The sequence below is a fragment of the Hippoglossus hippoglossus genome, chromosome 24, assembly GCF_009819705.1.
Source record: "Hippoglossus hippoglossus isolate fHipHip1 chromosome 24, fHipHip1.pri, whole genome shotgun sequence".
Classification (NCBI taxonomy): domain Eukaryota; kingdom Metazoa; phylum Chordata; class Actinopteri; order Pleuronectiformes; family Pleuronectidae; genus Hippoglossus; species Hippoglossus hippoglossus.
The window spans coordinates 21,065,351-21,078,964 of record NC_047174.1 but is presented as its reverse complement, the minus strand read 5'-3'; the positions used below and the strand labels follow the sequence as shown (position 1 = coordinate 21,078,964).

The 13,614-nt window shown below is 40.8% G+C and overlaps 1 protein-coding gene across 4 annotated transcripts in view; it reads left to right on the top strand.

Annotated features, from left to right (window-relative positions):
- Nucleotides 1-8,735, top strand: part of mcm9 (minichromosome maintenance 9 homologous recombination repair factor) — a 37,145-nt gene extending 28,410 nt beyond the window's left edge. For all 4 annotated transcript variants that reach the window (XM_034580452.1, XM_034580453.1, XM_034580451.1 and 1 more), the window contains 8 exons: nt 90-209; nt 1,400-1,574; nt 4,185-4,387; nt 4,702-4,905; nt 5,809-5,891; nt 7,180-7,325; nt 7,643-8,476; nt 8,532-8,735. In XM_034580452.1, coding sequence (XP_034436343.1) covers nt 90-209; nt 1,400-1,574; nt 4,185-4,387; nt 4,702-4,905; nt 5,809-5,891; nt 7,180-7,325; nt 7,643-8,476; nt 8,532-8,592 — 1,826 coding nt within the window. In that variant the 3' untranslated portion in view covers nt 8,593-8,735. The remainder of the gene's footprint in view (nt 1-89; nt 210-1,399; nt 1,575-4,184; nt 4,388-4,701; nt 4,906-5,808; nt 5,892-7,179; nt 7,326-7,642; nt 8,477-8,531) is intronic.
- The last annotated feature ends 4,879 nt before the right edge of the window (nt 8,736-13,614 follow it).

The following is a 13,614-nucleotide window of genomic DNA, read 5'->3' as shown; positions in this document are numbered from 1 at the left end:
GAAAGTGTTTGCCATTTGTTTGGTTTTGTAATTGGTAAACTGGTTGTCTGTGAAATACTGTCTCTCTGAGTAAATTATTTCCTTTCTAGGTGAGTGTCATATGCTGCTGGTTGGTGACCCAGGCACAGGGAAGTCTCAATTCTTGAAGTATGCTGCTAAGATCATGCCTCGTTCTGTACTCACAGCTGGCATTGGCTCAACAAGTGCAGGTAAGGCCGGTTCACTGTCAGCTCTCAGTTTCAAAGAGTCTGCTTGCAGTGCCTTATAAGCCATTAGCCATTGGTCATCAGGGGTTTCTTTTTACCAGGTATAGATATATACACTCTTACTATACATATTATCTGTATTATTAATGGAGACATTTTTGGTTTTCATTTTGAGGTCCTGGCTTCAAGTTAATTTTACCATATTTGACATATGGGTTAAATAGATACTTATCCATGTTTCCTGTAGTGGCATTATTTGTGTATAATGAAACCCATAAACCTAATGGGCCTCATTCACCAACCGTTCTTACTCACTTACGCAGTTTTTACAAAGATTCTGACATTCACCAATGTTTTCTTATCTGTGATTTGTATATGTAAAAACTGAATCTCTGCATACTGAAGACGGTTCCTGCGGCTCCTTAAAAAGTCTTAAATTTAAACTCCACAAACTTAAGGTCTCAAATTCTCCTAAATTGACCATACATTTTCTGGAAAGTATTACATTTGAAGGCGGTGCATTTGAGGCTGTGTGTGTGTGTGTGTGTGTGTGTGCGTGCGCGTGCGCGTTAAAATTCCTCTCTCCGTCTCTAACACACATGCACACACCATCACCGATCCAACCACACACACAAACATTCATGTGTACATGCAGGCCTAACACTAAATAGAATGTAACAAATGAAACGTTGATTTGGTTGTGATTTTTTTTTTTTTCTATATGATTTACATCATGCTAAACTTTCTGTGTGTGTGAATGTGTGTGTTTCTAATCATCGACATATCTAAGGCTTTGGTAATCTCAAAAATATAATATACATATATTTCCACCTAGTATTTGGTATATGGAAAGTAATGCTTTGTTTTTCATATGAAACTATGCTTGTATCAGGTGAACATGAAAAGACAATGTGGCATTTAAAGGGGTAAAATAGAAAATGAATGAATATTTTATATTTATCATCAGGACGGACAAAATAATCATTTATTTGTCACACAGTGGGAAATTTGCAACTTGCAACTTGCTCAACAAAATTAGTCATACAGTATGACTAGTATAGTATGTAAATAGTATGTATCATGTTTAACGGTAGTTGTAGGGACCACAGAGGTTTTTTAACTCTGCCCTAAGTGTTAACCTAACTGTTTATGTTTCACTGGATTAACTAAATATGTTGACACATTTTTTGAAGGACTGACTGTTGCAGCAGTGAAAGATGGAGGGGATTGGCACCTGGAGGCAGGAGCTCTGGTCCTGTCAGATGGTGGTTTGTGCTGCATCGATGAATTCAACAGCATCAAGGAACATGACCGCATCAGCATTCATGAAGCTATGGAGCAACAATCTATAAGTGTGGCCAAAGCTGGGTATGCATTTCCACACACTCAAGTATTCTATTCTATGCAATAATGCAGCATCAATTTAGGGCCAGAGCACTGACAGTGCGAAGGCCCTATTGCTTTTCGTGAGATTTTTCATGCAAATGACTTGCATTTGTGACGGCTTGAACTTCGCTGTCAGACATGGTGAAAATGTATATATTCTGGAGTAATTGGAAATGGTCGTGGCAATCTTCACGAAATTCGGTACACACGTGTATCCTGACACCTATTTGACTAACGCAACAGGAATTCTGACATTTGGGATTTAGTGGCCATTTTGGCCATTGTGACACATGAAATTGCTGTAACTTCAGTGTACATTGTTAAATCTCCCTTAAACATTATGTGTGTAACAACAGCCCCCCCAAAGATATTCATATGATTTTAAGGAATGGGCGTGGCAAAATAGCTGAACAGCGCCCCCTAAAGAGCAGCCCTAGCACCACGATTGACTGACGTATACAAAAATCGGTAGGGACATGTGTCATATCATTACGAACAAAGAACTCTCCTAGGTCAATATGCTAGACCAAACAGGAAGTTGGCTATTTTGCATTAAGTGGCCCCTTACTGAAACTTTAAACATATATAACTGATGAGAGTCTTGAAATACCACACAAAAGCAAATATTAAAGATGAGTGAAGTTGGGAGTGTGTGTCCATTTGCACTATGTGTGTGCTTGTTTGATTGGATGGTGCCGCAGACCAATGCCTCTGTGTTTCGCTCCTATTCTATCTGTTTTTGTTGGTTTGTTCAGTTCTCAGTTCTCCCTCTCTGAACACATTCAGCAGAGATAAAATCCCAAACCTCCAACCAGCCACTGCTCAAACTTTTCCACCGTTTTTCTATCGAATGTTTCACTGGGGTTTTCGAACTGCGATGCTGTCAATCCACCTGGGGAATGTACGCTCACTGGCCAACAAGATGGATGAACTGATGCTTCTCAACAGAGCAAGCTCCGACTTTTCCAATCCGCAGCAGAAGGTGTCGGCAGGGAGGATGGGACCAGTGGAATGAACGTTTGTCTCATCGCCGACGAGGGACCAGGAACAGGGGCTGGCGTCGACGTGGGACCACGAACAGGGGCTGGCTTTGACATTACCGCCGACATGGGATCACAAACAGGATCAGGATCAAGAGTTAACATCACAGCCGAGGATGGAACAGGGGCTTGGGTCGGCCTCACGGCTGCCGAGGTACAAGGAACAGCGGCTGGCGTCAACATCACCTCCGACGTGGGACCAGGAACAGAGCTGGTGTCATCATTGACGTAGGAACAGGACCGGGAACAGGTGTCAAGGGACCAGGAATGGGCATCGACGTCACAGCCAACGACCTGGGAACAGGAACATATCGTGCGACATAATCAGCAAGCATTCTCCAGCGCCACCCGATAGACGGAGGAATATGCTCTAACATCCTTTCCGTTGAGTCCCAAGCAAGTGCCTCTTTGTAGTTGCGTTGGCTGGGACGCAGCAGCCTCAGTGCGGTCATGTCACTTCCCTGCTGTTGCCAGGCGAGGTCCCGCTCATACTTGATTCCAAGTTTATTTACCTTGAACTTTCCCCCCTTTTAATGAAATTTTTGCATAATGTGACTCAGTAGTGTGTAAGGCCCCCGGGTCCCTGTATGTACTCCCGACAACATCTGGACGTATTCCTGATGAGTCAGTGGATGGTGTCCTGGGGGATCTCCTCCCAGACCTGGATCAGGGCATAAGTGAGCTCCTGGACAGTCTGTAGTGGTACTTGGCGGGTCAAGGGAACGTGAGGGCCAGTCAATGGCATCAATGCCTTCATCATCTAGGAACTGCCTACACACTCTGGCCTCATGAGACCAGGCATTGTCCTGCACCAGGATGAACCAAGGGTCCACTGCACCAGCTTAAGGTCTGACAATCGTTCTGAGGATTTCATCCATTTACCTAACAGCAGTCAGGGTACCGTTGGCTATGACATGGATCTCTGTGCGACCCTCAAAGGATATGCCTACACAGACCATCACTGACCCACCACAAAACCAGTCATGCTGGATGATGTTAGCAGCATAAGGTTCACGAAGGTGTCTCCAGATCCTTTCACACCTGTCACATGTGCTCAGTGGGAACCTGCTCTCATCTGTGAAGAGAACGGGGTGCCAGTGGGGGACCTTGTGGTGTTGTGAACATGCATAGGGAGAGTGGGGGCGGGGTTGCATGTAGTATGTTATAGAGGAGACTCTTCTCTTCTCCTCAGGAGATATGTAAACACAAGCACAGCTTTATCTTGATATAAACAGGATTACCTAATCCTGTACCCTTTTGAAAATATATTAATGTATTTTAAAAAGTCGACATACCTCCCAACCCCACATTCTACATACAGCCAGTGTTCTACACAGCCAAGATGTTGTTCAGGGAAGACAACACAGACTTTAGGCAAGAAACAATCATTATCTTCGCCCAGTGCTCCACAACTATATTGTAGAGATAAACTGATAATCCTGAAAAACTGAAAATCCTGTATTTGCCTAATCTGTTTTTTACATGGACTGTTTTCTACTCTTTTCTAGATGTTTACCTATTTTTCCTCTAAATTCTCTTGTCTTTCTTCAAGTATGGTTTGTAAGCTGAACACTCGCTGCACCATCCTGGCAGCTACCAACCCTAAAGGCCAGTACAATCCCAATGAGCCACTGTCTGTGAATGTAGTTCTGGCCAGTCCTCTGCTGAGTCGTTTTGACCTGGTCCTTGTTCTGCTGGACACAAGAAATGCAGAGTGGGACCACATCATCTCCTCTTTTATTCTGGAGGACAGAGGTACAGCTTGTGCTTTTAAAAATGAAATGCGACAGCGGTCAAATATTTTATATTCAATCAGTGAAAAAATAATATTAGTAAATACAGAAAGTATATGCTCTAAAATGCATCTTAAATACCCATGAACACAGATTAATTGTAAATTTGAAGAATGTTGTTTCAGGGGAACACTGATAAAATTGACTGAATAGGATAATAATGAATAATAATAATAATAATTCATATTGTTTTTGCTAAAGTTCCATCTAAAAACTTTTAGTGATATTTCAAAGCATTTAATATCATGAAATGTCAGTGGTGTTGTTTTCTCTCAGGACTAGCTGCTGAGTCTTCCAGCCTGTGGCCCATGGACAAAATGAAGGCTTACTTCTGTGCGATTAAACGCCTGCAGCCACAGGTGTCTGACGAGGCCAACAGCATCCTGACACGTTATTACCAGCTGCAGAGACAAAGTGATGGCCGCAATGCTGCTCGCACCACCATCCGCATGCTGGAGAGTCTAAGCCGACTGGCTGAAGGTGAGCATGGAAATTTGACAAAATCTCTTTGAGTATCAGTCATTTTTGAATATTGGACTAAATGGTGAATATCCCTTGTATGTTTGAAGGTCTTCTGCACAATTTAAGTTATTGAATACCAGTGGATGTTAGCAGGTGTTGAGGAGGACGTTAGGGACATAACCTCAGTTGTTCGCCTTCACATCATCAAGTGTTTTGGCCTTGTAATAAACGATACAGGATGAACTTGAGAGTACGTTAAGAGTATATTTTGGGGGCTTTTATGGCCTTTAATTTTGATAGGACAGGGAGCTGGCTGTGGGGGGGAAGTGGGGGAGATCAAGCAGCAAAGGGCCGCGGTTCGGCATCGAACCCAGGCCACTGCAAGTGAGGTGTAGCCTCGTTGGGGCGGGAGCTCTACCAGGTGAGCTATACAACGTTCCCACCTCTATGCCTTTTTAAACTAAACGCTGTCCCATTTCAGAACATAGGACAAGATGGAGATTATCCATTTTATGTTCTACTGCACTAATTATTGCCAACCACGTGGGTGCGTGCGTGCGCGTTAGAGATGTGGAACCATGTATCCCAGACCACCTCTTAATGTAGTTTCTTAGTGTAGGATCTCAGTTTTACTTGGTTGCATACACACCTGTATTTAGAGCTATCCACTTGTGATTGGATAACTTGATACAGATGGTAACACCAGGTTGGAGCAGGAAATTCTTGCAACTGTTGTTGAATGCACACTATTGTGTTCTGTGTAATGTGATGTGACTGAAATATGTTTGATTCTTGAGGTGAGGATTAGAAGAATTGTGAAAAGTGCTCTAACTAACCTAAGTCAACTAGTTTCATTTCTTTAAATGTAAGAGCTAAAACCAGCATATGTATATGATCACACAAATGTTTTTAACATTGCAGCACATGCCAGGCTTATGTACAGAGAGACAGTGACCATAGAGGATGCTGTCATGGCTGTCTCTGTCATGGAGTGCTCAATGCAGGTAAGGAGAAAAAAAACAAGCTTCTTTGCTAAACAAAAATTGATCATCAATAGATTTTGCATGATTGTTTAATATTAGCCTCCCTGAGAAAAATATGTACATATATGTATTAAGAAGGATTTTACCCCTCCTGTTTTCCTCTACTTTTGTATATTTGTCACTCTTAAATATTTTTTAAATTATCAAACAAACATACTGATAGTAGTCCCAACATTAACATTTGGGTTGGTGTTGGGAAAAGATGGGAGGTGAATGGCTTTTGACGTTCTTTTGTCTCTTTTCTTCTTTCAACTTTCAACAAAACTTTTTGGCTGAATAGCAGTTTCTAACACCCACACACACAAAGACACACACCGACTCAGCTGACATCTCTGACCCGCTACAGTTAAAACGTCGCCACAATATCAACACTGATCACCACAAAATGATAGATACTTTTCTTAAATTAGTAAAATCTTAACTCATAGCTGTGCATTCATACATTAATTCAGTCCGTCTCTCACGCTGACACTCACTTACATCGACACATGCACTCACACACACAAACAGTGTCATCCGGGTCAAAACAACAGAATTTGTAAACTCAACTAATGTGTCAGAGAAGATGGCGGGGCGCACTCGGTTTACCTCGAATCGGCTTGATTGGGTTGGCACTGCACAGCGGGAATGATAGAGACACAGAAAGGAGCAGTAAATTACTGACAAAGCTTTTTGATCCATATAAACGGTTGATCACTATATCTGTGATTACTATATCCGGTTTCCTCTGTAATAATAATAATCCTCTAGATGTCAAAAAGCGCTACTAATTACTTAGGACACTTATCCTTGTTTGCGCCGTGCTGTGTGTGTGTGTGTGTGTTAGCAAAGGTTGGTATCACTGCATGTGTGTTTGGCTGAATTTCGTTTCCAGGAGCGCCTGCGTTTTCAAATGAAAGACAATGGTGTTTTTTGTATTCACACACACATTCAAACTATGAGCAGATTCATAGCTCAGTGGTAAGGTTTTCGTCTTACACTTGCGCACAGGGTTTCGGATTCAATCCCGTTGTTGTTATTTTGATGTTATTATTCTGATATTTTATTTGGCTTATTAATAGTTTTAAATAGATTCTCTACTCTATCAAAGAAATAGTTTTTGGGTCTTAAATTTCATTTATTGTGGTCCTACAAAGGTCTAAAAAGGCATTCAATTTGACTTTGAATCATGTTCTTGTAGGTCATGGTTAGGACTAGAAGAATTGCTTGTAGTACTCATTGGCAGTCAGTAACAACTTTCCTCTCTTAGGGCGGTGCTCTGCTAGGTAATGTAAATGCACTACTGACCTCATTCCCTGAGGACCCTGGTCAGCAGTATGAAGCTCAGTCTCAGGTACTACTGGAAGGGCTGAACCTGCCACTGCTCCTTCAGAAGGAGATGGATAGACTGGCCAGGTGAGTAACTGACTGCTTGTTACATTTGTAGTGTCAGAGTGTGAAATTTTAAACTACTTGTACCAAAAATATTTTAATATCACCCACTCTTTTGCTTTTGCTGATTTGTTGAATTTGATGAGCATTAAACATTAATTTAAATGACCATATTTTCTCTTCTCATTACTTCCGCAGCAAACTGTGATATACATTTCATGATGCATCTGGGCTTGCTTGTTTAATATGTCTTATGTGACCTCTGAGTTTCCTAAAAGATAATTGTATCAGGGTTCCTTCCTACACCTCAGTAGTTCATGTGTGTTTTCTCTATTCATTAGGCTAAAAAGCTACACCTCAGATGCCTCCCAGTTTGATTCACATACTGCTCATTACCAGCATCACCCCGGGGACACAAACACCCACAACCAAACACACGTCCATGGCATGACCACTGTCTACAAGGGGGATGCCACGGTGGAGAGTGGCTTGGACTGGTTCCACTCCATCACTTCATCAGGGTCACCAGATGATCTGACCCCAACATTAACATCAACTCAAGAAAACCTGAACAGAAAACCAAACTCAATTGGGGCAAAAACAACTACTGCAATTAAACAACCAACCTGTCAAACTGAGCAGGACTTTCAAAAAAACATAGGCTCAACATTGACCCATGAAGGAACTGTTACCACTGCATCCAAAGAAGAAAACAAAAAAACTGAGAAAAATGAATACATCAAAGAAAAAAGCTCCATTTGCCAAGAGGTACATCAGCCTGAAAGACAGAAAGATGACCAACATTCAAAGTCATTGGGGTGTGTGTTTCAGAGGGTCTCCAAGAATCTGAGAGACAGAAGACTCGGAGAGCAGGAGTCAAATAATCTGCAGTGTAACAAAGTGGAAGGACAGGGACATGGAGACAGTGTGGTGTTCTCAGACGGTAGAGGTAAAAATGTGAGTCATGTTTTAAATGCGACTTCAGATTCCCACAGAAGCAGCATAATGTCTTCAGGTAAAAACCTGCCTTCTAATTACCTAATGCACAAGAATCAGTCCTGTGGCAAACGAAGGAGATTTGAGAAAGAAGACAAAATAAATCAGACTGAGACTAAGAACATCTTCACTGCTCAAAGGGAAAAGATTTCATCTGAAGCTGACACAACTAAAGAATTGTTAGATTTTACATTACATCACAACAACACTGCCAGCTCAAATGTCAGTGCAGAGTTTCAAACTGAATATAACTTGGGCAGCAGAGATCTCCATGACTACACAGGCAGCAGAATAGGTAAACAGAAATTAGTTAGGCATGATGAGTTAGCCAGACCACCTACAGACACAGAGAAGAATGAAAGAAAGAAAAAACTGAATCAGTTCCAAAGTCTTGTGCAAGGTAGGTGCAGTAGAAAAAGTGAGGTGGCTGAGTGTTGGTCAGAAGATAGTACTTGTTTCACATCAGTCGAGCTGGATAGGAATGTTTTTTCTTTGGGAAAGGAAAAATCTGCCCAAGGCAAAAGGGTTGGTAGAATAAAGAAGAGGAATGATTCAGAAAAACTGTGTCAGCAACAAAGAACCAGAGACAACAATAGTGATATGACTACAGAAGATGACTTTACTGGCAGCCCACATTTAAATGCAAGCACTCAAATCAATGATTCCACACCATTCCATCCAGTCCACACAAAGTCCACTATACCCTCTTCAACTCTTGCTAAACTCTCAAGATTCTCTTTCACCTGCACAACTAAACCCACGACCACTGCTCTAATGCAAGTGGAAACAAATCCTCCCACAGAAGTGGGAAAATGTTTGTTTAAAAGAAAGCAAGGGACAGAGTCACCAACTAGAACAAATTGCAAAGCAAAGCAGACGGAGACTGTACATGCTGCAAAGAGAGTGATGAATGATGATCTTGAGTATGAAAGCACAGTCAATGTGAAGAAGAGAAGGTGTTTTAAGATGGGCCCTCCACCAAGTATTGTTCATGATTCTAAGGGTCCATTCTCTGGACTGTCCCTGTTTGACTCGGTTGAGTTTAGCAATGATGTTCTTGACACTGACTGGGACCAAGAGTTTTCAAACCGAGGCAAACTTTGAAATCATAGGCCCATGTCAAAATGGGTTGGGACAATAGTAATTTACTCAGATTTAGTTACCTCCCTTACCCTGACAATAAACTTCTTCAATTGTTCCAGAAGTTCAGGTGTTCATCCTGCTGTTGTATTTAATCTCTAAGAATATTCGTGATGTTCTGACCCATGAGTGCTCAGTAGTCATTAACCCGCTTCCTTATAGACCTGAAAAGTGTAATGACAAAATATGTCCTCAAACAAATGCACAAATAGTACTCAACAGGCACACACAGCGGCTCTACATAAAATCAGCTCCACCGTGACAGCTGGAGAAAACTTAACTGGGACCATATCAGATGTAAGAATATTTTTGAGTTAAGAGTATTTTTTAAAAATTATTGTAAAAGCTTAAAATGGTTAAGAAATATGTCATTAATTATTTATTTTGCCAGTTGAAAGTTTCTACAGAAGCATCATTTCACTGCGGTTGGATGTCCTGGTCCAGCAGAATTACTACCCAAGCTGGTAGATCATTATTTATCCGAACTGGGACCTTTAGACCCATCACTGCATCCATCCATGTTGCCTAGAAGCCATTAACACCTTTCCTTGACACTGACGTCCAATATCAGCTTGAGGGTTATTTTTCTCTCCTTAAACAGTGACAGACCACATGGAGATTTAAAGCTGTAAGAAAAGCATTAATTAAAGAGGCCCATGCTTTTGTATTGATGTCTAATTACCCAAAAGCCAATCTTTTTCATTTACTTTAAAGACTTTTTCGTGCTACAAGTCTGAGAGCATGGATAAATTACTCCTGTTACAGAAGTCCAACTTGCTGAATAGATGGAGACAAATCAGGACAAGTGAAAGTCACTCAGACACACATTGGAATTATTATTAAAGAGCCTGACTTAACAGATAAAAGTAAACAACAGTATCATAGACAGAATAAGATAAATATTCCTATGCAATTCATACGTGCATTATTGTTTTCCCATAATGCCACATTATTTATTTTGTTCTTAAACAATTTTTTATTTTAATTATTGGCTGACATTGATAGCAATATTACTGATTGTAGATGCCAGGTTTTTGTTCCACATAATAAATCAGACTGATTTTAGTCACGAAATTAAATCACACTGAGACAGTGTCAGGACACACAACACCTCCAGGAAATGCCTGTTGTATGTTAACATTTAGGTTAACAGTAGTGTAGTGCCCTTTCTAAACCTGCCTGTTTGGCATGGGCAGTTAATTTAATCTTTGGTAATGCTTTAGATTTTTCCCTAAAACAGTTAAATAATACACCATTGTTTTTCATTGTTTGTGTGCTTGATGTTGTGTGCAGAGCTTTTTATAAACAGTCTATGGTGCAGTTAAGTTAGAAAACTTTGTTTTCATCCTGCCTGGTTTATCTGCAATGACGATTTGATTGTCAATATTTTCTATTAAATTAAACTGAATTTTCTTTATTATTGTTCAATTGTGTGGTTTATGTAAGATTATGAATTATTTATTTAACTAAAGTTCACAACTTTTCAAAACAAAAGCTTTGTAATTCACCTCCATATAAAGTATGGCATTAACAAAACAAACATACACTACCGTTCAAAAGTTTGGGGTCACTTAGAAATTTCCTTATTTTTCAAAGAAAAGCACTGTTTTTTTTCAATGAAGATAACATTAAATTAATCAGAAATACACTCTATACATTGTTAATGTGGTAAATTACTATTCTAGGTGGAAACGTCTGGTTTTTAATGAAATATCTACATAGGTGTATAGAGGCCCATTTCCAGCAACTATCACTCCAGTGTTCTAATGGTACATTGTGTTTGCTAATCGCCTTAGAAGACTAATGGATGATTAGAAAACCCTTGAAAACCCTTGTGCAATTATGTTAGCACAGCTGAAAACTGTTTTGCTGGTGAGAGAAGCTATAAAACTGGCCTTCCTTTGAGCTAGTTGAGTATCTGGAGCATCACATTTGTGGGTTCGATTATACTCTCAAAAGGGCCAGAAAAAGAGAACTTTCATGTGAAACTCGCCAGTCTATTCTTGTTCTTAGAAATGAAGGCTATTCCATGCGAGAAATTGCGAAGAAACTGAAAATGTCCTACAACGGTGTGTACTACTCCCTTCAGAGAACAGCACAAACGGGCTCTAACCAGAGTAGAAAGAGAAGTGGGAGGCCCCGGTGCACAACTCAGCAAGAAGACAAGTATATTAGAGTCTCTAGTTTGAGAAATAGACGCCTCACAGGTCCTCAACTGGCAGCTTCTTTAAATGGTACCCGCAAAACGCCAGTGTCAACGTCTACAGTGAAGAGGCGACTCCGGGATGCTGGCCTTCTAGGCAGAGTGGCAAAGAAAAAGCCATATCTGAGACTGGCCAATAAAAAGAAAAGATTGATATGGGCAAAAGAACACAGACATTGGACAGAGGAAGATTGGAAAAAAGTGTTATGGACAGACGAATCAAAGTTTGAGGTGTTTGGATCACACAGAAGAACATTTGTGAGACGCAGAACAGGTGGAAAGATGCTGGAAGAGTGCCTAACGCCATCTGTCAAGCATGGTGGAGGTAATGTGATGGTCTGGGGCTGCTTTGGTGCTGGTAAAGTGGGAGATTTGTACAAGGTAAAAGGGATTTTAAATAAGGAAGGCTATCACTCCATTTTGCAACGCCATGCCATACCCTGTGGGCAGCGCTTGATTGGAGCCAATTTCCTCCTACAACAGGACAATGACCCAAAGCACACATCCAAATTATGCAAGAACTATTTAGGGAAGAAGCAGGCAGCTGGTATGCTGTCTGTAATGGAGTGGCCAGCGCAGTCACCAGATCTCAACCCCATTGAGCTGTTGTGGGAGCAGCTTGACCGTATGGTACGCAAGAAGTGCCCATCAAGCCAATCCAACTTGTGGGAGGGGCTTCAGGAAGCGTGGGGTGACATTTCTACAGATTACCTCAACAAATTAACAGCTAGAATGCCAAAGGTCTGCAATGCTGTAATTGCTGCAAATGGAGCATTCTTTGACGAAAGCAAAGTTTGAAGAACAAAATTAATATTTCAAATAAAAATCATTATTTCTAACCTTGTCAATGTCTTGACTATATTTTCTATTCATTTTGCAACTCATTTGATAAATAAAAGTGTGAGTTTTCATGGAAAACACGAACTTGTCTGGGTGACCCCAAACTTTTGAACGGTAGTGTATGTTTTCCACATACTGTCAGAAAGACATTTATGGAACTATATGTAGAAGATACATTGCATTTTTCAAACTTCAGTTCCTGAATACTGAAAAACAATAATTCAACCCTCCATGCTTTGCAAATTTTTACTAATTAAAAATGTATATTGCATTTGAACAAGATGAGTCTTAACTGTTCCTACCTCAGTTCCAATAGGGATGAATAACCCTCACTACTAAATAAAATGTCTACCCTTGAGCAACTAGAAACAAACATGGGCTTTTATAAATAATGTATCACAAAGAAAATGTGTACTATATTGCAGATTTAGGGTTCATCCTTGTATCTGATTGTCAGTCACTTTAATGTGGTTTTCTCTGAGAGGGAAGACAACATTACAAGATTAACTAGGGCTACGTTGTAGCACTAATGGGCCCGAGCACAGGCATTTTGAAGCCTGTTGCGGTCGGTGGAGAGAGCGATCAATGACCAAGCGCACGTCTCCACGTTGCATGCATTTTGCGCACTGCGGCAAGGATAAACGCTTCACTTCCTGCGTCCGTCACGCGATGTCGATCCTTGCCTGCTAATTGCTCATTACGGTCCACGCTATCAATTGCACATCACACTGTGACAATTCTATGTAAATCGAATGATAGTTGTAAAACACAGCTTACTTCCTGCTGCCAGTAGGTGGTGCCATCACTATTATTACCTACAGACTAATATATGTGTTCAAGTAGGGGCTCTGATGTAGCATGAGCAATTTTGTGTCAATTGGACAATGTTACAACAACTTAATTTTCACACTGATCAGTAGGTGGCGCTATGACCCTGAACTAATATTAATATATGGATGTGTTCAGGTCAGGATTGTGATCATAGGTCAGTAGTTCGGAGCCGGTTGGATAATGCAGAGTGGATTTACAAAGTACTTCCTGTTTCATGGCGAATCAGTAGGTGGCGCTATGACACTGAGGAAATATTGACACATAGAGCTGTTCAGGCTTGGACTCTGATCATGAGACATCAGT